This window comes from Mytilus galloprovincialis, chromosome 4, assembly GCF_965363235.1.
Source record: "Mytilus galloprovincialis chromosome 4, xbMytGall1.hap1.1, whole genome shotgun sequence".
NCBI lineage: Eukaryota > Metazoa > Mollusca > Bivalvia > Mytilida > Mytilidae > Mytilus > Mytilus galloprovincialis.
This window is the reverse complement of record NC_134841.1, coordinates 66315946-66341953: the sequence shown is the minus strand read 5'-3', so window position 1 is coordinate 66341953 and position 26008 is coordinate 66315946. Positions and strand designations below refer to the sequence as shown.

Sequence of the window (26008 nt, the reverse complement as noted above, 5' to 3'; positions counted from 1 at the left end):
AAACGAAAAAACTAACAGCCTTATTTAGTCTACTAAATAACCTGCAGCAATGAGACAACTATCTACCTTAGAACATGCTCCATGATTGCCATATATGAAAAATAAAAGATGTGGTATGATAGCCAATGAGACAACTCTCAATATCTGACCAAATGACACAGAAATTAACTAATATAGGTCAATGTGCATGTGTGGCCTTCAACAATGAGTAATGTTTAACACTAGTAGTGACTATCGAAGACCATGTGTCAAGATTGGTGACATAGTTCATCTTGTGGCACACGACATATAAATACAAAGACAGAGAAAAAAACCTGCGGCTTATTTAACGATATTAACGGTAAGCATAAAATTTTACTTAAAGCTGTTTAACTTCTACCCATATATACAGTAAAGGATGAGATTAATTTTGTGGATGTACAAAATAAAATAACAATGTGAAAAATTAACCAATAAAGAATGTGGAATTCAAAGCAGAAAATATATACTGACCGACTTTAGAAATGTAACACTAGATTATTTTTTTGTTATTTTTGAATGAATGTGTCACCGTCAAAAGCAATGACTGCCTGTTACAAACGCCAAAATGATTGGTCAGAAAGGTCAACAAATTCTGTTTGACATGTTTTGGGTTCTGTTTTACACCTTCTGATTTTGCATTTGTTCAACCCATTAATTGGTTTTGGCAATTATGCGGTTGAAACTTGAGGGCTTTAAAGGTTTTCCTTCAGTCGATTCTTTGGCAATTCAGTTAATAGGAAGCATTTATGGCATGAATCTGAACGCAATGGCACACAGCAATTTGATTGGCAGTTGATGTTGCGGCCGTAAACATGTCTGGCAAATGACATTGCGTAATCAAATTCTGTTGACGTTTCATTGCCACTACACGTTGATCTGTTCATTGATGGCCAGCAAAAAATCTTGTCTACTTGTACCGTTGTCGGAAGGACAGTAAGACGAGTTTCTGAAGTCATACAGTATGGTTGCAGCACGTTTATGTTTTCATGTTTGCAGTATTCGTAATGGCTAATTCAGTTTTTTATTTCTCAGTCATGGCAATATGGAGATGCAACATTTTTTAACTGATTTAAGTGAGGCAAAGGATTGAAAGAACTGTTTTACAAAGCAAAACAAACTGAAACAAATTTTCTTGGGTCCAAAATTTCGCTTTAAGAAATTCATGCAACTTCAAAAAAATTTGGTATGTTCAATAACCACAGGTAAGTCAGATTTTGATTTTTTGTAAAGAGAAAGAAGTATGATAAGCATGAAAAGTAGTTGAAAGAGAATCAAACAAGATTTGGTACAAAAAATCAACAAAATGAGTGTTGCTTTTTTAAAGTCTTCCAGTATAATATAGTTTGGCTAAAGTCTTCTAAGGAATCTTTGATAGTCTGTACAGTGGCAAGTTTGCTTTTGAATTAATACAACTGTGCTGCTAGCTTTTACGATTTTAATAATGTGTATGAAATACTGTAAATTCAGAAATTATTGCTTGCATTTATTATTGCGAATTCTTCATTTTAGACTAAAATGAGATTTTAAATTTTGCGATATTGAGAAAAATCCTGTTTAATTCATATAAAAAAAATCAAAATGAGAGTTTAAATTTTTGCAATTATAACCCTGTCACATTTTTTGCAATAATAAAAACATAGCAATAATTTCTGAATTTATAGTAAGACAACCTGATTAGTATATCTGTAGTGAATTAGACATGAAATATTAAAAAAAGTCTGATACCAAATATAGGGGATGACGATACCAGAATATTATGAATTATTTGTTGAGGCAAACTTAAATTAAAAGAAAAAAGTAGAAAGATTTATTGCATAAAAAAAATAATTGACAACAGATATTTGAGACATCTATATTAACTCATTTGATGGTTTTAGTAAATTACAGGTTGCACATGTAAGCAATAATTATGTATGAAAGTATAAATATTTTGCATCCTATTCGTAAATCGTAAAACACAGGTTGTTGTAGCAAGCATAGATTAAAACAACATTGGTCCTTTTGATTGCATGTGACACCTTAAGGCACAACAATTACCTATATTTTCATAGTTTATACAAATTGTTCTAGAATAGACATAAAACATACAATGTTCTGTATCTATGTAAGAAATTTTAAAACATATCAGAAGAATTATGTATAAAGTGTATTTTTAAGACATAACACTAACAAAATAATACTAATGCTTATACTAGTATTAGTACCGGTATGTGCTATATTTATATTTTGATGGACATTTTTTTATTTCTAACAAAAATACAGTGAAGGCCTTGTTTGACCTAATTGTTCAATGAAATTCAGACTTTCAATTTGATATTTCTATTCTTGTTTTAATTTAAATTTGGAAAAATTGAGAAAAAAAACTATCACAGTAAATTTGGACATGATATAAGTGACAATTCATAAATAGAGGTTGTGTTCCAAACGGTTTTGATATGTTGAAAATGCATAATTTTAAGATTTCGTCTTCATGAACAACTCACTCATAACATGGTTCTTGCATTTTCTTGAGAATCCTAGCAATTTGAAATTACATTTGCATCAATTAAAAAAACAAGAATGTGTCCCCAGTACACGAATGCCCCATCCACACTATCATTTTCTATGTTCAGGGGACCGTGAAAATGGGGGAAAATCTCTAATTTGGCATTAAAAGTAGAAAGAGCATATCATAGGGAACATGTGTACTTAGTTTCCAGTTGATTAGACTTCAACTTCATCAAAAACTACCTTGACCAAAAACTTTAACCTGAAGTGGGACAAACGAACGGACGCACAGACCAGAAAACAAAATGCCCATAAATGGGGCAAAAAAATTAACCAATACTTTACAGATATGGAATATATGTTGATTGAATACAGTTTCATATATAAATGGTTGTTAACAACACATAGTTTCATTTAAACATAGTTCCTTCAATACATTTTACAAAGAAAACAAAATACAATTCCTATTCAGGACATGTCAGGGCTGATAAGGACTACTATTGAAATCAAAAGATGATTTAATATTAGTCCACACATTATCCTGCTGGCCCTCGTAATCGTTGTTCTATTTGAGTAGTAGCATACATGTATAAATGTGAAGGTCTAGATGGCGTGGGTCATAATTTCTATATTCTTTAATTGATAAGCTGTCTTTTCTGTATTCTTTTTATTTTTTTGCAAATTATTTTATATTCTTTGTATTCTAACACCACATTACTCTCTATTCTTTATTTCATTGGCCCATTTTAATTCATTTTTTCTGTAAAACCCATCCAAACCCTCAAATATGAGAATCTTTAGAATTTATGTGATAAAAGTTTTGTTCTTCGTAGCAAGTAGAAAATACAAAAGCAAAAAATAAATGATATTGATATGCTTTGAACACAAAATAGATTATCATTGGTCAGTAGTAGTAAAATACTACAATTTCACATTAATGAAAGCAACTCATTTATTGATACTTAGAGCATAATAGTTATAAAACAGATACAACCTTTCAAATAAAAAATACACTATAAATTGTCTCCCTTTAAATCTTCACATATTTTAGAGTTAAATAAATAAATATTTTAACAGTATACAAAGCTAATTTTGTTTTAGCATAACTAAAGTAATAATTTACAAAACATCAAATGTATATAACATGGATTATTCTATGTATATTATCATCATCATAATAAAAACAAAGAAGGAATTCTGCTTTTTTTTTTAACATTTTTTATTTGTTGAATGATCAGATTCTTTCAGGGGATATTTTTCATATGGGATTGATATTTGATTGCCATTATTAAATAAACATATAAAAACAAATAAGAAAACAAGATATTGATGACATTAAGCAAAATATATATGAACATGTTTTTTAACACTAAATATTAGAAATAAATTAAAACTGACTAAAACTACACTTAATTTATAAGGAATGCAAATTATAGCATGAAATTGCATAGCTATTGCATAAAAATACAAATGTCAATATTAAGAACAATATGATTTACATGTCAGATTTTATTACTGTTCCTGAGATATGTTTAGTAATGTGCACTTTTAAAAAAGTATATGAATAGTTACACCTTGTTTAAGAACCATGGAATTCTGAAGCAAAGAGAATTGTAATTCTAAATTGTGATGAGGCATACGGCTACATGTATACTTCCATTGGCACATTATTTTTAACGATTTGATATTTATAAACTATTGACACACAGAAATGTCTTGTCATTAAGTCATTTTGATCGTACATATTACTTTGTTTAGGTAAGACAATAAAACTTCTTTGCTGTCATGTCTGTGTCTTTACAAAATTCTTAAAAAAATTAAAAATGAAGGACTCTACCTACAAAAAATAAATGGATTTTTGTATATCAATAATACAATGTCATAGTCCATAGTGACATATACATGACCATTCAGTTTGCCTACTATAATTTGACCTAAACATAGAAAATCTTATCAAAAGCAAACAAATTGCACTTCCAAAAAACATATGACTGTGGCTATTAAAAGTGTCTGAAGTACTCTTTTGAATATCAAGCTTATATGATAAACTTGGTGTTTATACTTTAATTAGCTTATAGGATACAATTTTTGAGTAAACAAAATTTTGAGGTTTTGTAATAAATTCATGATACAACTTTTTTACTGGAATCCTTATCTTTTTAGAGTTCTAATGTCATATCATGAAACAGCTGCACATCATAATATGGTAAATATAGCTAAAAATATGGCACATTGATACAATTTGCATAAAATGTATTGGTTTATTTTCTTTGCATTTATATCAATTTATCTTTTCATTTGATATCACAAATTTGCTAACATCGTTTAACGTTGGGCTCTTTGCTCAATTTTGAATAACAATATATATATATATATATATACATCTTAATAATTTTAACATAGTCAAGTGTGTTCATTTTAAATCTGCATTAAATCTGCATTAGAAATCAAGAAAAATCTATTTCCTATGTAAAGATATGATTTTGAGAAATTAATACTTCAGATAAAATAAACACAAATCCTCAATGTGCTTGACTATTTTGGGGGTGAAATTGTACTTTCAAACTAAAATATATACTGAGTAATGAATTTTTCATAAAATTACTGAACTTATATAGTTTACCCTTTTCCAAAAATTATCTATCAATGCACAAGAATTTAAGAAAACAGTGCAAAATTGCCATTTTATTACACTAAAATAATACTTCTAAAAATACACAACATTATTTAGTATTTGACACAATATTATTACATGTATTATGTATATGATGAATGAATATTAAGGAAGTTTTCATCAGTGTGTAGCATTGAATTAGTTTCATTAAACTTAAATAGCTTGCCTCTTAAAGCCTTATTACAAATGGGAGACAACTCTTGTAAACTAAGAACTATCATTATTAGATGGGAAGAGGTAATTATTACAAAACTATAAAATTCATGGAATACAGTAAGTAATTTGATTTCAAGTTATTAAACTGAGACTTAACATGAGATCTTTGATTAAAAACAGACAATAATGGAATGATATTTGATAAAAAAAAAAAACAATATCACAGCACCGTTCAAGTTTTCGGAAGTGTAAAATGATATCTGTGTCCCTTGCTCATCATCCCAATAAATAATCATCTCTGTTAGTTGCATATAGACCCATATGAACACCTTGCACTATTATATCTGGTAAACTACCTACAATGAATACAAAATGATTGAAATCTAAATCAACTAAAAGAACAGTGTTTCAATATTACCCATTGACGCACATATTTTATCAGTCCAAGGTCAATAACTAGAAATAATTTTTTGAGGGTTTTAATAAAGATTCTTTTACAATTGGTCAGCGCTCTTCCATAACTTTGCTGATAACACCATTGATATAAATTTCATAAAATTCTGATAATAATTGTTGGTGTAAGAGTACTTACAATGCAATGATTAAAGGGGCACTAGCCATGCTAGCTGCCAAATTCATGTTCACCTATTTGACTCAAATTCTCATATTGTATTTATAACAATGTAAAACATTTTTCTAAACTATCAAAAGTATAAAATAAACAATTTACAGGACATGGTCTCAATAAGATGTAGCTTCGTTTTGTGTGAAGTTTAGCCAAGAAGCTATCTAATTAACTATTGAGTTGACCTTCTATGACCATATAAGCGATGTAAACATAAATATAGATATGAATAGATTAAGCACCTCATGCAATTGTATTTTTATAGGTACGTTAAATTTTGTATTGTAGATTCAAAATTTATGTTTATAGTCGTTTTTACCTTTATAAGAATGATTTTGTGTGGATCGAATCAGTGAATCAAATTATTTACCTAGTTTCACTTTCAAAGTTGACATTCTTTTCCTTTAAATACCTGTACACGGACAATGCATGCGTTATTCTATCTCTTTCTACCGGGTTAAATTGGAGTTCACATGAATACGGATTTAATGAGGTCGAATTATTCACTTGCAAGTGAATAAGTCATTATCAATGTTTATTACCTTAATTTGATAAAATTGAACCATTTTAGCTGATAAAAGCAAATTATTATTTCACTATTTCCCTTTCATTAATGATTGAACAAAAAAATCATACTTTTGATTTTTTATATATCTCGTAGCTAGTGCCCCTTTAAAATAAATCACATTTTTAAATAATTGATCAAAGCTGATTTAAAAACATTTCATAAATTCATAATATAAATCATTTATATCGATTTCATACCAATTTTACAAGCACATTACCCTTTTAAAAGAGCTTTTACATTGCAATTTCCATACACATGTAAATTATTTTTCCAAACGGCTTCACTCATGTTACGCCTTTAAAAGTAGGTGTTTGACACTTATTTTTCAACTTGTCCAAGACATTGCAGATTTAAAATTCAGATGAAAATTGATTACTTGATAAAAAAAAAAGTTATATGTGAAACTGCACAAGGAAAAAGATTCATAAAAACATTATAGATTATTATTTTGTAAGTTTTGAAGGCTGTATGGTGTTCTGTTATTGTTCACATCTTTGTATTTTGGTCTTTGTGAAAAGATATCTCATTGGCAATCATACCACATCTCATCCTTGTTTTTATTCAGAATAAATTATTTATTTATTTTTTTGATTCCACGATTCAATGTGGAGTTGACACTAATGTAGGACTCATCTATTTTCATGGGAACCAATTTTCGTGGATTGAGACAGATTGGCTTTTTTACATGGACATTTGATTTCATGGTTTCACCAAAGTCTGCATACAAGCTTAAAGAAAACCTGTAATTGGTTAAACATTTACATTCTTGGTTCAACTGTTGCAACAATATATATGAAGCTTGGTATCCCACAAATATTAATGAATCAACAGTATCATACCACTTACTTCTATTATTCTCTTGTAGGAATGCATCAGCTGTAAAACTTAACAAAGGATGATGGGAAGGAATGTTCTCATTGCTCTGTTCAAATGATCTACAAATAAAACAAGAATAAAATATAAAGTACACAGTAAAACTTAACAAAGGATGATGGGAAGGAATGTTCTCATTGCTCTGTTCAAATGATCTACAAATAAAACAAGAATAAAATATAAAGTACACAGTAAAACTTAAAAATGGATGATGGGAAGGAATGTTCTCATTGCTCTGTTCAAATGATCTACAAATAAAACAAGAATAAAATATAAAGTACACAGTAAAACTTAACAAAGGATGATGGGAAGGAATGTTCTCATTGCTCTGTTCAAATGATCTACAAATAAAACAAGAATAAAATATAAAGTACACAGTAAAACTTAACAATGGATGATGGGAAGGAATGTTCTCATTGCTCTGTTCAAATGATCTACAAATAAAACAAGAATAAAATATAAAGTACACAGTAAAACTTAACAAAGGATGATGGGAAGGAATGTTCTCATTGCTCTGTTCAAATGATCTACAAATAAAACAAGAATAAAATATAAAGTACACAGTAAAACTTAACAATGGATGATGGGAAGGAATGTTCTCATTGCTCTGTTCAAATGATCTACAAATAAAACCAGAATAAAATATAAAGTACAAAACAATTGGTTATGAATGAATGGAAATGATTGACATACATTTATAATACAGAAAATATAAAAAATCAAAAACACAAAAAACTTTGAAGGAATGAAAAAGTGTGGGTAAATACTTTGTACAACTATACAAATTTTTTAAATGTTTCCTCTTTTAATTTTGAGAATCTTCATAATTAAAAACAATTTCCAGATAACATAACAAAGTCACAAAGGAAGTCATGAAGGATGCTGTGGTTTAAAAATTGAACCAAAAGAAAAAAAGCCAGACTGAAGTCACTTAACCAACTTTAATAAGATATATTTTCATGAGAGGAGGCAAAGAATTCTTTCTCATTCCATTTTGATATTGTTGGTGAGGTATTCTTAGACCCTCAATGGTTAAGGAAAAGGTGATAAGAACTAAATATCAATCATCTCAAAAATTTCATTCAAAATTTGTAAAACAATCCTATGCTTTTCCTGTGTTTCCTATTTCCACATTATTTTATCATATGAACCTGTAGCTTGATATTGCTTGTTTGTTTCTAATGTTATCATTAAAATTGAAGTTTATATTGATTAAGAGTTTATGTTAACTGAGAGTTGACCAATACAGGCTCTACAGTCAGTAGTTCTACCACAGATTTTAAAAAGTTAATTTTTGGAAAGAATAGAAATTGTTCTAAATCTTTACTTAGGCACTGGCCTCCCTAATAACACGACAGGTTAGCTACTGTTACTAAATGTATTTAAACTGAAATATAGTCCCCTATTGTTCTCATGTATGTGCACATAATACACATATAAACTGAAAAAATATGTATATTATTGGAGCAGTACATTCAAGAATAACTTCTATCACTTACCGCTAATTTCCTACTGCATGAAGAGTGACTTTGGTTAGCTTGTTTGCTTTGTTTGTATATTGTACAATTGTATTTGGGATGACATTGAATCAAATTTAATAATGAAATTTACAGGTTTAACTTTGCCGATATATATATTGTTTGTAGATGTCAATCTATATTACAATGCTTGAGCAAATGTTTTAACAAACTAAAACAAGCAAGCCAATAAAAGTTGTACTCTACAAACATTAGGAAATAAGCTCTAATAGAATGAAATTCAAAACAGTGTGGCTGTGGCCATTGATTGACACATTAAATTCATCCATTGACTGGGACAATTTACGTGAACGTTTGTCTGTAACGACCACTGTTCACGACGTACCTACGATAGACATTTAAACTGTGGGGTCACCAAAGGTTTCTTAACGCCTTTAATTATAATCAGGAATAACTTTTATGTTTTGATTTATATAATTGATATAAATCAAAACATCGTGTTATTTCTGATTAATTTTTCGAATTACTTTATTAAGGTGTTGAGAACCTTTGGTGACCCCATAGTTTAAGTGTCTTTAAAAAGTACATAGTGAGCAGTGGTCGTTACATACAAACGTTCACGTAAATTGTCCCAGTCAATGGATGAATTTAATGTGTCAATCAATGGCCACAGCCACACTGTTTTGAATTTCATTCTATATGTATTATAGGGTCTTGTTGTTTTGTTTTTAGAATCTACCATAACTGCAGAACAAAGAGCAAAACAAAAATAGAAAATATAAGCCAAAAATAAAGAAAAGAAATTTGTTTCTTACTTACTCTTCACTTTGACAATCTGGTAATGATATTTCCAAAAAATTCAACATTGACTTCGACAACCGGTCTCCCTGCAAAACTCCCTGCATGAAAAAAAAAATGTGTTCCTGAGTTCTCAGAGAAGATTCTTGGTTTTAATGCAATAAAGTACAATCAAAATAAATGATAAACCTATCATATAGGATATTTGATAAATGAGAATTTTATTATTTAATAAGTGGATATTGCTTAAATCTTGAAATAAGTTAAATTTTGCCTTCAATGAATGGAGGAAAAGGTAAGCCATAGGTGTAAAATGAATGTACTAAGCATACTGTATAATTTAAAAGAGGTAGACTTTTTTTATAATACATTTTTTATATCTATGAGTTACATATGTCTTTTGCATTTGACATTATATGATATTCATGGTTAATGACATCATAAAATCATTGAAATTTTCCATGATCAGGTGGCCTTTTCAGTAAATATAAGTAATGTTTATATTTGGTTTATAATTGCAATGTCAACATTGAAAGTTTGACCTTGACCTTACATTCTTTCAACACATAATTTTCCAGACTGTTCTGAACATCAATCTTGATCATTTTGAATATCTTCTAAATATTAACCCTGCTAGCCTTTTCTTAATTCAATGGACAAAATGATGGAGTGCAAACAAAATAAGAAAAACCTGTGTCCAGGACAGAATTTTTAACTATTCCCAAATGAATTACTTGAATTTTACTTTAAATTAGGTTGACATCGGCATGGTTGATACTGTCATGGCTGTATTAAGTGAATATAAACAGTGATACCTGTACATAAGTTTGTAAACCGAGTCTCCTTTGTTCCAACACCTTAGAATTCCATTTCATGACCTTTTTAGGAGGAAACTCTGGTATTCTCATTCCTGGTATCTTTTTCACCTGAAATTAAATACAAATGTATTTTACATTTTCAAAATTTTGGGCCATTGGTGAGCTTTTATAAATTAATTTTATGATTTTTTTCAAGTATAGTATGTATTGTAATACAAACTTTAAATTTTGACAGTCTAAGAAATTAAATCTTCCTTACCAATATCATAGAGTTATATTTTCCAGACAATATTTTTCCAATGGTGCATGTATGTTAATAAATAAGTTGCTTCATAATCTTTCATTTATTATATTGGGGTAGCCTCACCCAGGGTCATGTCAGTTGCTTACGAGAATAAAATTTATATATTTAGAAAAACACTTATTTTATGAGTGTATAAACAATGCCAACATTAAACTATGCTTGAATTGTTGTGATGTTATGCTATTGTTTCAGAAAAAGGGAGAAGGTTTGGATCCATTAAAACGTTTAATCCCGCTGCAAATGTTTGCACCTGTCCTAAGTCAGGAATCTGTCTGATGTACAGAAGTTGTGGTTTGTTTATGTAATTTATACGTGTTTCTCGTTTCTCGTTTTTTTTAATTTTATATAGATTAGACCGTCAGTTTTCCCATTTGAACGGTTTTACACTAGTAATTTTTGGCCCTTTACAGCTTGTCGTTCGGTGTGAGCCAAGGCTCCATGTTGAAGGCTGTACATTGACCTATAATGGTTTCCTTTTTTTTAAATTGTTAATTATTTGGATGGAGAGTTGTCTCATTGGCACTCACACCACATCTTCCTATATCTATTGAATTGAAATAATATTATTATAATTATAAATGACAGTGACCACTATCAAACTCGTATGTACAACCAGTGATTTTTTTTTTCAAATAGTTCCTGTGTTGTTTTTAGTTACCTCCCTTATGTCATGTATGTCATCAGATTTGTACTTCATAATTCACAAATTGTTTTTATTTTCTTCCTATCTAATCCAAGTTAATGTTTAAACAAACACCTTATCTAGCTAGTCTAGTACAATTTAGATAAAACATGTAAAATATTTAGCATAACAAATTATCTAACTTCATGTCAGCATGGTCAGAAAGATATGAAACTGTCTCATATATCAGCATAAAACTAGAAGGAATTATAAGGAATTCCCCTTACTATTGGTTGTAGAGTATTCTTGATTTGACCTTCTCCCTAAATTTGAGTCAAGCAATCTAGTGGATTACCATACCTGTTTATGAATTGCTTCAAATTCAGAATAACGCTTTTCAATATGTGTCATCTTTCCAGAACTGCAGTCCAAAACTTCAAGACAGAATACCTATACAAATAAAATTGATATATAAGTACAGACATTATAATACAGATTTTCTAAGGAGACAGATTATTAATATCAGCACTTGTTGTTTGTTTTTGAATTCTATTAGTCACTATTTGAATTCATATCATTTAAGATGTCAGGCCCGTAATCAGGAATTTCCATGGGGAGGTTATTTGGACTCAACTTTAATAGTCACAATTCAAACAGAAGGTTGACTTTAACAGTGCATATTTATAAGGGGGTTCATACAATCCCCTGAACCCCACTGGCTACAGTTATGGATGTTCTTTAATACATGTACATAATAAATTATAAAATTTGAAAGCTGTTATAACTGCTTTAACATTTTGTGTTTTTATCATAACAACCCTGCCTATTTAGGGATTTACCAGACGTTGGTTCCCTGTTGTTTGTAATAGTAAAATATTGTTTACACTAATGTTTCTGTTGTCAATATATGATTACAAAGGTAACATCATTATCATGTATTTTTGACCTTAGACTTGTTGCCAGAGGTTGTGATTAAAGTGAATTCAATGCGTAATGTTCAATCACTGTATCTAGTTTTTTGTTACATATTTTTCCTTTAATACATGTTTGATTTTTTCATATGTTAATTATTATTTCACTTGCACATGTACCAGTGTACCGTGCTTACATGTGTTTAACCCACAATGTTCAGAAAAAGACAATCTGACATGTCTGATGAACAGGAACACAGTCTAACTTAAACCAGCCCCCACTAACCAATTGTGATCGTCAGACTGAAATGCACTGTCAGACATGCAACTTAATTGAATATATCATTAAAATTCAGAATGGAAATGGGGAATGTGCCAAAGAGACAACAACCTGACTATAGAGCAGACAACAGCAGAAGGTCACCAACATGTCTTCAATGCAACGAGAAATTCTCGCACCCGGAGGCGTCTTTCCGCTGGTTCCTAAACAAATATATACTGGTTCAGTGATAGTGAACACCATACTAAACTCCAAATTGTACACAAGAAATTAAAAGTTAAAATAATACAAGACTAACAAAGGCCAGAGGCTCCTGACTTGGGACAGGCGCAAAAATGCGGCGGGGTTAAACATGTTTGTGAGATCTTAACCCTCCCCCTATACCTCTAGCCAATGCAGAAAAGTAAACGCATAGACAATACGCACATTAAAATTCAGTTCAAGAGAAGTCCGAGTCTGATGTCAGAAGATGTAACCAAAGAAAATAAACAAAATGACAATAATACATAAATAACATCAGACTACTAGCAGTTAACTGACATGCCATTGTTTATCATACCTATAACAAAATATAGAATGCCCTCTTTATGATATTCAAAGGGAAAATTTTTTTCAAGACATTTCTAACAATTGTTATTATGTTATAAATCAGAGGCGGATTTAAGGGGGGGCCCAGGACCCCCCTTTTTGGGAAAAAAATTTGGTTGCTTATATAGGGAATCATTGAAGCTATAGTGGAGCGGGCCCCCTCTTAGGTCAGTCAGTGGGCCCCCACTTATGAAAATTTCTGAATCCGCCACTGAATAAATTTAAATAAATCTTCTAAATTTTTATGGCTCTTGATCCAAGAAAATGTAACTCTTATTGAAAAACTGGGCTGTTATATTTGTGACTGTTTTGAATTAGGACATCAGGTATGAACACTGACCATGCTGACACTAAGTCAAGTAAATAATTTGAGAATAAATGCATATATAATGTAATTTTATTCTTTTAGTCACAATATATAAGTGGTTTTTGTCTCTGATTCTGACCAATGCTTATATTCCAAATATATATGTATATGCCGCTATAATTGTTGTTGTTACAAATTATGTAAATCAATTGTCATGATTGTATCTGATTTTATGCCCTTTATGGGTCCTGTAATTTGGGAAATAAAAATATTCTATTCTATTCTATTCTATAGGTTGTAAAATGTAATATACAGATAGACAGTACACCCAGCACAATTTTTTTTTAAAGAATAAGTTATACGTCTATTTAGAATTGTAACAGACTGTTGAATCATCTACAAATGTTTGGACTTTTAGTTTCATTCTTCAATAAGGGTAGTAATGATTGTTACCCTCAGACTTCAAACAGTAATTATCGGCTATCGTTAGCATCAAATTGGTTAAAGTTTTACTCTCAGATTCGTCCAAATATCCTTATTGTGATTCTTCAAGATAAATTGATCTTTTTATGATCTCAAAGAAAGTGAAATTTTTATCGTCATGCACCAAGAATTACCATAAACATCATTTGGCAAGACTTTTTACTGTTATTCTTCATAAAGGTACCCCATAACTACCCTCTTCCATGTAGTGTATCATGTATGTGTTGTAAAATATCCCTAATAAAGAGAGGGAATTTCTATACTAACTTTGTATAGAATAATTAATGTCCCTGGTCATACAAGTGCATGATGTGAGTCTCATTGGGTCTCATTGGGTCTAAGGGTGACACAGGATTGCCGATTTTTTTGAATGTGTGACACATGAAAGTCAAATTATGGTGCCCTGAAAACGGGAAAGGAAGTCTAGCAAGACATGGGAAATTACAAAAAAATGAGATTGCTTACATACATAGACAGTCATAGTGTAAGCGGGATACAGGAATCTGACAAAACAATAAGCGGGATCCAGAATCAGGACCCCCCCCCCCCCCCAAATGAGACCCCCATGATCTGTCATATTTTTCAATTAACAATATCATGGGCCAATCCCCAAAAAAATTTATATGGCTAGTTTCAGTTTGCTTAAATTGTCATTTTACAATATAAATGAAGTGAAATGAAATAAATTGTTAGAGAAAGTTAAAGACCGTGTAAGTGTTCTGTCCATCTTCTACTTTTTTGTGATTGGGTATTGCAACTCGGATCATTTTGTGCAACTCCAACACATACTGCAATCCACCCAGATGAATGACTGTTTTTAACGTGTCCGGATTTTACAATCGCCTTAAAACGGAAGTGCTTGTTTCTGAAACTTTCCAAAAAATATTTATCTAATCGTCCAAAAATGTAAATACAGGAAGGGAAATCCAGCTTTTTAATGAACTTTTCAATTAAGAAGTAAATAATGGAAGTCCAGAATATGGCTAAAGCTGATTACAACATTGAAAGAGATGAAGTCACAATTCTGAGTAAACATAGCTTCTGCGGTACAGGAAAGAGGATTGTTGGTGCTATTTCAGTATTGTTTATACAGTCAGAAAACAACTACTCTGCTGGTAAACTGAGAACAAAATTATAACTTACAAAAATCTTCTGAAAAGAACATAAAATTATATAGATAGTCTAAAATCCTGGTAGTTTTGGGGACTTTCCACCCTAATTCCCATTGAATTTGAAACATGTGCATCTTATGATCTTTACCCTGCAGATTTTTAGTTTGTCTTCAGTTTTTTATGTCAAAATATAAATAACAGGGGTACCATTATCATGATTATCAGAGAATAGGAATACTCTCTACTGTTAGGCATCAAACGGTCAATTTCTGCTACCGTTTGTGTCAAATACACCATATCGCTAATCCCGACTGACCAGGCCACTTGATCTTTTGACGCATACAACAATCACTTTTCCATTGTGGCGTCAGATGTTTTGTTTATGACGTCAAAATTTTACTGGAACCTGGGTGATATCCAGCAATGGCGGACAACTAGCTATTTATAAGGTGTATTGGTTAAAATTTTATCTTGATTTGTCAAAACACAAATTCCCTTTTAAAAGTGATTTGTCAGAGGTCTTCAATAATTATTTGTCATTATTTCTGGAAAGAACTTACTGTGATTCTTAAAATCAGTTGATTTCCTTTTTGTCTTGAACAGGTTAATAGAAAATGTCCAAAAATTACTGTTAACGTCATCTTCATGATCTTGCCTGATTTTTCAACATTATTGATCATGAACAATGATGAAGGTACCCCTGGTATGGTCCTCTCATCATGCTTATCATTGTTTACACTTGATCGACCAAAGTTAATTAATCAATTCCCCATCTTTATTATACATGTTGATATATATAAAGTGCCTAGAAAATCAACCTAACGATGTTAGAGTAGATTTGATTCGTAACTTCCTCCCCGGCGCCGGGGCTGGAACCTGTACTTTTTATTTCTAACTTCTACGACAACACCGCCTAGCATTGCGCAGAGACCTTATCCCCTCCTCTAACTCTAGCTTATAAAAATAAGCTTTCGTTTCGGGAGGTGTTACCTTGTCGTAGGAATTAAACAAGGATCTCTGATACAATACACGAAGTATTTATTTTTAGTGTACATAAATGATCATCTACTCATCTCCTCAGTATAATTACAGGATGCTTATCTATTTTTAGAAGCATACAATCACTGTAAATTAATATATGTATATCTCTGCCTATGTGTAGTGACAACTGCAAATTATACCTTGTCCATCGGATTTCTTATGATTAAGAAATACCAGGCGTTAGAATATGTACAAAGTGCCTAGAAAATCAACCTAACGATGTTAGAGTAGATTTGATTCGTAACTTCCTCCCCGGCGCCGGGGCTGGAACCTGTACTTTTTATTTCTAACTTCTACGACAACACCGCCTAGCATTGCGCAGAGACCTTATCCCCTCCTCTAACTCTAGCTTATAAAAATAAGCTTTCGTTTCGGGAGGTGTTACCTTGTCGTAGGAATTAAACAAGGATCTCTGATACAATACACGAAGTATTTATTTTTAGTGTACAGAAATGATCATCTACTCATCTCCTCAGTATAATTACAGGATGCTAATCTATTTTTAGAAGCATACAATCACTGTAAATTAATATATGTATATCTCTGCCTATGTGTAGTGACAACTGCAAATTATACCTTGTCCATCGGATTTCTTATGATTAAGAAATACCAGGCGTTAGAATATGTATAAAGTGCCTAGAAATATACATGATATATATATATATATCATGTATATTATGTATACAACATTAATTAACATGTAATGTTATTACATTATGGATTTTCACGATATCAACTACATGTAAACATGGTAAATGTACATCAGGATATCACATGCACCAGGAGCATCTTTTCACCACAGACATGACAGAATACCCCAGAACAGCCAAAATAAACCACAGAACTACAAACAAATACAATAAAACAATTACTACATCATGTAGTACATGTACAAAATGTATATAAAAATCAACATACATAACATCAAAATGCAAACTAAACATGATAAATAACGAATAAAAAAATGTATATATTATTTCTATGATTTAATCAATTTGATAAATGTAGGTTAGGGTTGTCTTCTTGGAATATGCCATATACATGATACATGTATATGAATATGCATACAGGGCATAGGAAGCAAATAAGATGGTGAATAACCTGAATATTTTAATAAAATAATTTATTCTGTATACATGTATAATAACATGAATTATATTGAAATGATGAATCAAATAAAGAGATAAAAACATACATGAACAATTTAAAAAAAAACTGTACCATCTGGTGTGTCTTTTTTTCTAAAATAACTGAATTTAACTCTTATAAACAATATCTTTGTGATAATTATACTTACATCTATCATGTCTATGGGGACTTTTGTACTCACAATTTTAAACAGAATTTTAACTGAAACCATAATGATACTTAAGGACACTGAAGCGTCTTCATTGGACTTCTTGTGTTGATCCAGTGAAAAATCTATTTCATAAAAAACTTTTTCTTTGTTCAGCATAGTTTGAATTACATGTAGAGTAGGAAAGTATTTTTGTAACTTTACATATTAAAGATAATACTTCAATTTTCTTTAAAAAATGTTTAATTTTTTTTTTCAGTTCTAATTATTTACTTGTCTTCATAGATGTATATCATGTATATGAAAGCATGGAAGTATTATATTGACAATATAATACATGTACTTCCATGATGAAAGGTAATCTTTACAGAATCATCTGATGTTAAGTAGCAATTTATCATGTTAACTACTTAACATGGTTAAAGAAATTTGATTAATTAATTGTTTCAATTCAATCCTGAATCAATGTTTTATTGAAGTCTTATACTTCATTCTTTAAAGATTTTATCTTTATTTTCAGTTGAGACCTATAACAGTGATGCATCAGAGAACAAATTACAACTTGAGATTCCTGCCTCATTATCAATAATCAACCTACCTCATTTCAATGACTCTGTTTTACACAGATCACACATAACAGATAAATCCATTGGTAATATTGTCACAAAGAAGTTTATAAACAATTTAAATTCTTCAGCTGAAGAAAAAAACGGAGACTCTGAATCTGCATCAGACAAAAATGAAACAGATAAACAATCATCTGAAGATGTGTCTTGTATTTCTGTGCTGTTACAGTCACAAAATCAAGACGAAGAAGAAAACAAAGAAACAAATAGGCATTTAGTGGAAAACACAAACATTTCTAATGAAAGTACAGAATGTACAAAAGTTTTGATTGATGCATCAACAAACACTGATAAACCAGTTGAAACTGGTATACACCATGAAGAAAAAGATTTAAAGATGTCTGTTGATGCATCAACAAATGAATCAATTGATGCATCAACAAATACAGATATACCAATGGTAAGTGCTTTACATGAGAAGGAAAAAGATTTAAAGATGTGTGTTGATGCATCAACAAATGAATCAATTGATGCATCAACAAATACAGATATACCAATGGAAAGTGCTTTACACCAGGAGGAAAAAGAATTGAAGACATTTGTGGATGCTGCTACAAATGTATCACTTGATGTAGAAATGGAAAGTGGTATACCATTAAAACGGAAGAGGACAGCAAGTAGTGAATCAAAAGAAACCACTGATCTTAGTGAACCTGAAAGTGCCAGTATGTTTATTATAACTGAAAATAAATCTTCTAGCGAGGAAGATTCAGAGTCACAGGATTCAGTTGAACTTAAAAATACTAAACCTGATACCTTAGAAAATAAATCAAATACAGAATTATCTGAACAAAGAGAAATGGAAGTAACTCAAGTCTCCCCAATAAGAGAAGATGTGATTGCTGTACATGAGACCAGCAGCATGGATACCGATTGTACAAGCAAAGATATTGACTTAGATAATGAAGAATTTAAGAACTCTACAAATGTGAGTGTTGTTGATTTGTCCAATACTCCTGTGTCTTATGCTAATTTACCATCCGAGCAAGTGATGGGTAGTAATAACGAACATGGGGAATCAGTCCATAGAGCTAGTGCTAATACCTTCAGCCCTGAAAATTTCAGTGCAAAACCCAATGAAGTGCAAAGATTGCCTCAGTCATCAATTTTAGGAAATCAACGTCCTAAATTTATGAGATCATCATCACTGTCAAAGGGATCAAACAGATCTACGATTGAAAAATGTAAAATATGTAAGAGATCGGTTTCTTCATTAGCTGACATGTTTCATCATAGTAAGATACACAATATCGGTATAAAATGTTGTGTATGTGGAATGAAGGCTTTTGATTGGGGTGTGATGAAACACCACTATACTTGGCATCTTCAGAGGAACGCGTTTAGATGTCCCCAGTGTCCAACTACATTCGGTAATAGAGATTTGCTTGCCGCACATATCAAAACACATAGTACATCAAAAAGTGTAGTACATATGAAAAAACCCAAACTTCACCCTCCAGCGTCAAAATTTGTTCTTCCTAAGTCCGAACATAGCAATTTACCAAATCTAAGTGCAATAAATAGACAAGATTCAAAGCCGAACATCTCACCGTTCAGTAATAATAAAGGAGGAAATTCTCACGGAAGACAGAAATTTACTCCATTTAGACAGCAAACTCCAGAACATATCTTTCAGACTGATCAGAATCAAAGACGTTCACCAAGTTATCAGCTTGCTGGTTCACAAAGTGGTACAAACATGATAAATGTAAATCATATATTGAATTATTCGTGTGGTTGTTGTGAAGAGAAGTTTGTCAATGTTGAGAAATTAAAAAGACATGTGCTAATGTATCACTCTGAACAAACCATGTCGGATTCAAGTTACATGCAAGACTCACAATCAAGTAGCTCATTTAATATCAGCAGAGCATCTACCTCAAATATAAACTTTGCTAATAATGAAAACTCTTCATCTGCCATACCATATCCACCGGAAAATTCTGGAATGCTACAAATTAAAGTAGAAGAGCCTGAAATAATTGACATAGAGCAGCTAGGCAAGTTCACAGAAAACTTGGAAAATTCTAGATCTAATACAGGCTCAGATCACTTTACTCAATTCAATAATCAAACCGCAGAACAGCTGCAACAAGAGGTGATGCAGTCTTTTATAGAGATATCTAACCTGGATCAGTCGCAAACACCAGGACGTCAAAGAAAATCGGCATGTCGTCTGGCAAATGTTGTACCAGTTTGCCGTATTTGTGGCATTTATTTGAATTCTTGGAATGAAATTTTGGAACATAGGTTTGCTCATCCAGATGAAATTGGTCAGCAGCTAGCATGTACAGTATGCTCATCTGTGCTAAGTACTCGAGACAGTCTTAAACGTCATGCTATCAACCATATGGGTATCCGACATCAATGCCAATTTTGTAATAATGAATATAGCCGAAAAGACAGTCTTTTAAACCACATGAGAAGTGCTCATGGTTATTCTAATAATTGAAAATGAATGTTTTTACAAAATATTAAATTATGTTTTACTCATGTACTTCATGTACTTGTCAAAATGACATTTATTTATCATTTTTATAGCAAAACCAAAAAAGAGAAGAGGCCATGGCCTGCCACTGCCCTTTATCTCATTGCAATCTCATGTAATTTATTGTCTATGTCAAGTTTGTGTGATATGTTATACATGTATCTTATTTAGTTGATTTAAGAGTGTACTAAAAAATAGAGATCCTTTTTCATCACGTTCATCATAATATTTTACGTTGTCACATTTTTATCAATCCTAAATTTTCCTAGGTGAGGGGTGGTAGGAGGGTTTGTCATCCCAAATTCCTGGAAAGAAACTGAATTCCCAAATTCCATAAAAAAGGCCTTCTTTACTGTGTCCTGAAAAAAAATAGTCATTAATTCTAGAGTCCCAATTCCTGTAAATCTTGATTCCCACATGAATGAGGGCCTATTCCCGAAATTTTGACCCTCTTTTTCATGGTTGACCACATGGTTAAGCACTTTGATATCTTGATCAAACATGTTTTTTTTTAAATTTGACCCACTTATCAAATTTCAAGCTCCTACACCACTTATTAAACAGATGTATAAATGTAAATGCAACTTTCAAATGACTGTTCATTCACAGTAAATTATATAATTTATACCTTGGAGTAGCTCCTCTTTTAATTGAGTTTCTCTGATTTCAAATGTTTCCCTGATTCAATGGAGTCATTTTTTTCATCCATAATCCATTTGTTACCACTGGATAGAAAATTGGAATTCCAATTAAAAAAAGGGAATTTAATAACTCAAAAAATGATAGAATGACAGGCAATATTGCTTCAATGAAAGAGTCTTCAAATGTTTATGTTTTCATTGTTTTAAACATACATTATTGTACATGTACAATTAAGCTTGTCAGTCAGTCTTTTTAGATTTTGTACTGTTATGTCACAATTACATTTATAATCTGTTGCATTCACATACAGTTCATATTGCCCTATGTAATTTTTTAGCTTACAAAATTATGAAAATCAAAAGATCTAGACTATACAAGGGATGAGTTTTAATATTTTATTAGCAATTGACATATATGTACATTTTACATGAAACAGGCATGATATATTTATTTAAGGTGGTACCTAAGGGGCGACATCAAAAGATCGATGTAGGATAAAAAGCTTAAATCAAATAGTTTGGGGGTGGGGTTAAAATTCTGCAAGTTTTGTATTTCTAAAATCGATTTTTACATATATCCCTATTGGTAAATCAATTTTTCCCAAATTAAGTTAAGAGGGGGGGGACTCAGTGAAAAAACTATGTGAATTAAGTTTTTTATCCTACATTGAACTTTTGATGTCGTCCCTAACACAGCAAGGAGATAACTCGATAAAATCAGCTAAAAGTTTTAATCACATTGTATTGTTAAGGAAATATTAAGCTTCTCAATGATCAAAGTAAGAGTTTGTCAAACTGCTATATATTCAATGAAATTTTTCCGAGAAAGTTTTTTTTCTTTCAAAGGATCAAAGCAAATATCTTGTCAAAATTTTATGAAAATTGAACTAGCAAAGGTTTAGGGTACCACCTTATAAAGTAGCTTTTGTTATTATTTTGAAGCTTTGATCTACACTCAACTGTTTGTATTGTGTATTTAAACAGCCTAGTCAGCTTTATTTGTTTATGATTATTACATATGTACTTATGTACTAAAAATGAAATAAATGATCAGATAATACCAAAATAAAATATATAAACTATGTATGAAATACAAGATGGTTTCACTATTTGTACCAAACATGGAAATTAGACAATTGAAAGGTTTAGCTAGCTACAAAACCAGGTTTTATCCACCATTTTCTACATAAGGAAAAAATGTATGTGTTTGAGCTTTTGATTTTGCTATTTGATGAGGGACTTTCTGTTTTGAATTTTCCTTGCAACTCCGATCCATCTTAATATTTTGGTAGAAATCAACACAAATTGAACAGACTCTTTGGCAAGTTAAGTTTTTAAAAACCTCTTATTTGATATACCGGGATTCCTCATAGTCAAGTTGTATTTCATTTAGTATTTTATTTTTTGTAAAGCCTTAGCTTTTCTTAAACCATATATTAACTACAAAAACTAATAACGCTGTCACAAACCATTGTCAAATTTCTTGATGGAAGATTTTGTTGGTTGTAACACCTTCCCCTCTATCTTTGGAATATGTATTTTAATGATATAAAAAGCTCAAATTAGGCTGGAACCTTTCGTCCTTTTGTTTCAGAAATGAAAAAAGTTTGTCTCCACCTAGGCTACATATTTTTGTATATCAAGATAGCTTCTAATATGAAGGGTAGTTTATGCTCTTCAACTATGTACTTGTTTGGTAATGGTTGATAACTATTTTGATCTGAGCATCACTGATGAGTCTTTAATATGTAGACAAAACACACATCTGGCGTATTAAATTATAATCATGGTACATGTACCTTTAATAACTTTTTATGTAAGGAAATTCATATTTTGTTCAGATGGACAGCTAATTTTTTCTCACTAATTATTGTGATTTTTTTGGGGCTAAACTAAATTTAATATGAAGATTTCTACTCTTCAGGTCTGAGTACACAGTAGTGCACTTCTTATAGACAATAAATGGAAATAAAAAAAATCCCACCTGCGCTTTCTCAATAATATTTTTACAGTGTGGTGTACTACTTTTTGGACAAATTATATCAAAATTATAGAAAACTTCATCAGCTCTTACTCAAAATATGGGCAATTTTATATTTAGGGGGTCTTGAAATCTTTTCACAGCTTTCGAAAAGCTTATTTTTAACCTTTTTCAGCTTGACCAAATCACTACTTTACTTTAAAATTCCTGAATCAAATTTTTTCAGTGTAATTTTTTTCCCCTACTTGCTATTTGAGCCATAAAACATAAAGAAATAAATTTGGAAGGGGATAAAAAAGATTGGCAAGTAACTCACTCTCCACACTAGGGACTATATTTGTGATCAAAGGACGATAACTGTGTACTCAGACCGTCATGTTGTTTTCTTAAAATGAAGTGCTGGCATTGCATTACATTTTATATTCTGAATACAAATTTTTTTGTGTATCTATTCTATTCCTATATTATTTATGATGTTGTTCTATTATTTAAAATCTATTTATAATATTTAAGTTGTATATTTAGAATTAAGCATGTATTTATAGTGTGTGCAAGTTGGTACTGTAAATTCAGAAATTATTGCGTGCATTTATTGTTGCAAATTTGTCATTTTGGACTAAAATGTGATTTCAATTTTTGTGAAATTGAGAAAAATGCTGTTTATTTCATAAAAAAAATTTCAAAATGCGAGTTTAAATTATTGTGATTTTAACCCTGTCGCATTTTTCGCCATATTAATAAAAGCATTGCAATAATTTCTGACTTTACAGTATTTTATCTTCAGATGCAATGTAAAATTGTGTTTAGAGTTGTGAACCCTATTCAATATTTCTAAATTTTTAAAGATTTTTTATGTATGGTTGTGTTTGCATCATGTATAACATGTGTCTTTTTCCTTCCAGTCCATTATAGGTTAAAATGGCATAAATTTCATATCTCAAAATGCCCTCTTAGCTATATAGACATAGCAAAAACAAAACTTTTTTTCAAGGGTCCATAAGTCATTGTCCAGATTTCAAACTAAAGTCACTGCTTTAATAAGAGTATTTGCAAAATGATGTTTTACATTTTTGTTTCATTCTCACTATTATGGTATATGTTTTGCTCAGTTAAAGGTAAAATCTTTAGTTGTTTACGTCTTTTTCCTTTGTCTTATTGGCAACAATACCATGTACGTAGATATAAGAAGATGTGGTATGAGTGCCAATGAGACAACTCTCCATCCAAGTCACAATTTGTAAAAGTTAATCATTATAGGTAACAGAACGGTCTTTATTTTTTTTTTATGAATTTTGTTGGTTGCATATATTAAAGCCAAAGGTTTGTCATGTTTGTGAAATAGTCTTAAAAAAGACCTTCTTTCAATACGAGACTTGTTCCTTTCCTGGCTGTTCTAAATAATATATATTTTTAAGAAAAAAGGACTTTTTTTAAGGTTGTTTTATAATTAAGTCTCCCAAACAAAGTTTGGAGACTTATTGTTTTTGCTCAGTTCTTATTATTATGTCACCCGATCGACAATGTCGGGTGACATATTGCTATTCCTCTGTTTCTTTTTCACTATTATTATTATTATTATTATTATTCTTCCACCTAGTTTTGTCCGGCAGTTTTCTCAGAGCCAAAGGAACCAATCTGAATGATGGTGCACTATAACAAGGAACCCTGACTTTCCAGTTGCAGTGCAACTTTGGAACTAAAAAATGGCTGCCATCACCATGGAAACCGAAAAATAATGGAAAATTCCAGTTTTTGGTTTTGATGAATTATTTGGAAATGCTTTAACTTAGAATCATTATATTTTGATACAATGTAGGTGCCGGGCATATACTGGTTTTGGATGATTTTGGCAATCATTGGAACTGCTATGTTGCCATGGATACTACACCAAAAATTTCAAAAATATGGAAATGCTCCAAATTTTATAAAACTTCACAGTAATGATGAGCAACATTGGTAGATGTGGAATTTGGTGTTGCAATTTCGAAAATGTCTTCCGTTACCATGGAAACAATGCAAAACAGGTCAAAATGGTCTAAAAACCTTCAAGTGGCATTTACTTTCTTAAAATGGTAGGTCAAATTGATTGAAACTTTGATGGTATGATCCCTCCCATGTACCAATGTGATATATGCCATTCAATTTTGGGAATGGTCTGTGTAACCATAGAAACCAGCCAAAATGTCAAAAATTTCAAAAATTTCAAAATGCTCCAAAATTGATGAAACTTAATATGATTGTTGACTGTCAAGTCTGCATGAGACTTTTGAAGTTGGAATTTCCAAAATGGCCACCGTTGCCATGGAAACTGCGGAAATGTCAAATATTTTCAAAATGCTCCAAACTTATTGAAACTTAATATTATTGTTAACTTGCATGTATAGATGAGACTTTTGACTTTGGAATTTTCAAAATGGCTGCCGTTGCCATGGAAACAGCAAAAATGTGAAATTTTCTAAAATGCTCTCAATGTACTGAAAATTTACAGAATGATGTACTGCAATGCATATATGTGCATTCACTGTTAAACAATTTTGAAATGGCGTTTCTTTTTGTTTTTTTTATTTTTATTATTATTTTTCTTCCACACATTTTTGTCCAGTCTGGAACTCTCATATGAATGGACCCAAGAGGATGGAACTATACCATAATGTTAACCACCAAATGAAGATTTGCTTTTTGGGGGTGGCACTATCAAGATGGCTACCGTTTCCATGGAAACAGAACAAATGTGAAAAAATCCAGTTTTTTGTTTTGGTGAACTGTTTGGATATGCTTTAACTCAGAATCATTATATTTTAATACAATGTAGGTGCCCACTATATACAG

The 26008-nt window shown here is 31.0% G+C and overlaps 2 protein-coding genes across 2 annotated transcripts; one reads left to right on the top strand and one right to left on the bottom strand.

Moving 5' to 3' along the window:
* Positions 1-1815: 1815 nt before the first annotated feature.
* Positions 1816-14846, bottom strand: LOC143072744 (sorting nexin-24-like). The gene is made up of 6 exons (XM_076247838.1): positions 14701-14846; positions 11785-11874; positions 10496-10606; positions 9702-9781; positions 7378-7466; positions 1816-5694 (listed from the first exon to the last, which is right to left on the bottom strand). The coding sequence occupies exons 1-6, from the start codon at positions 14758-14760 to the stop codon at positions 5615-5617; spliced, it is 510 nt and encodes a 169-aa protein (XP_076103953.1). The 5' UTR covers positions 14761-14846; the 3' UTR covers positions 1816-5614.
* LOC143072743 (uncharacterized) lies at positions 14825-22571 on the top strand. The gene is made up of 2 exons (XM_076247837.1): positions 14825-15108; positions 17964-22571. The coding sequence occupies exons 1-2, from the start codon at positions 14958-14960 to the stop codon at positions 20519-20521; spliced, it is 2709 nt and encodes a 902-aa protein (XP_076103952.1). The 5' UTR covers positions 14825-14957; the 3' UTR covers positions 20522-22571.
* Positions 22572-26008: the final 3437 nt, after the last annotated feature.

Excerpts from the sequence above, each read along its gene's own strand:
- LOC143072744 (XM_076247838.1), bottom strand. The coding sequence starts at position 14,760 with ATGATCCGAGTTGCAATACCCAATCACAAAAAAGTAGAAGATGGACAG. Across the intron at positions 11,875-14,700 it reads ATGGACAGAACACTTACACG|GTATTCTGTCTTGAAGTTTT; the intron begins GTCTTTAACTTT and ends TTATTTGTATAG. Across the intron at positions 10,607-11,784 it reads TTGAAGCAATTCATAAACAG|GTGAAAAAGATACCAGGAAT; the intron begins GTATGGTAATCC and ends ATTTAATTTCAG.
- LOC143072743 (XM_076247837.1), top strand. The coding sequence starts at position 14,958 with ATGGAAGTCCAGAATATGGCTAAAGCTGATTACAACATTGAAAGAGAT. Across the intron at positions 15,109-17,963 it reads AGAAAACAACTACTCTGCTG|TTGAGACCTATAACAGTGAT; the intron begins GTAAACTGAGAA and ends CTTTATTTTCAG.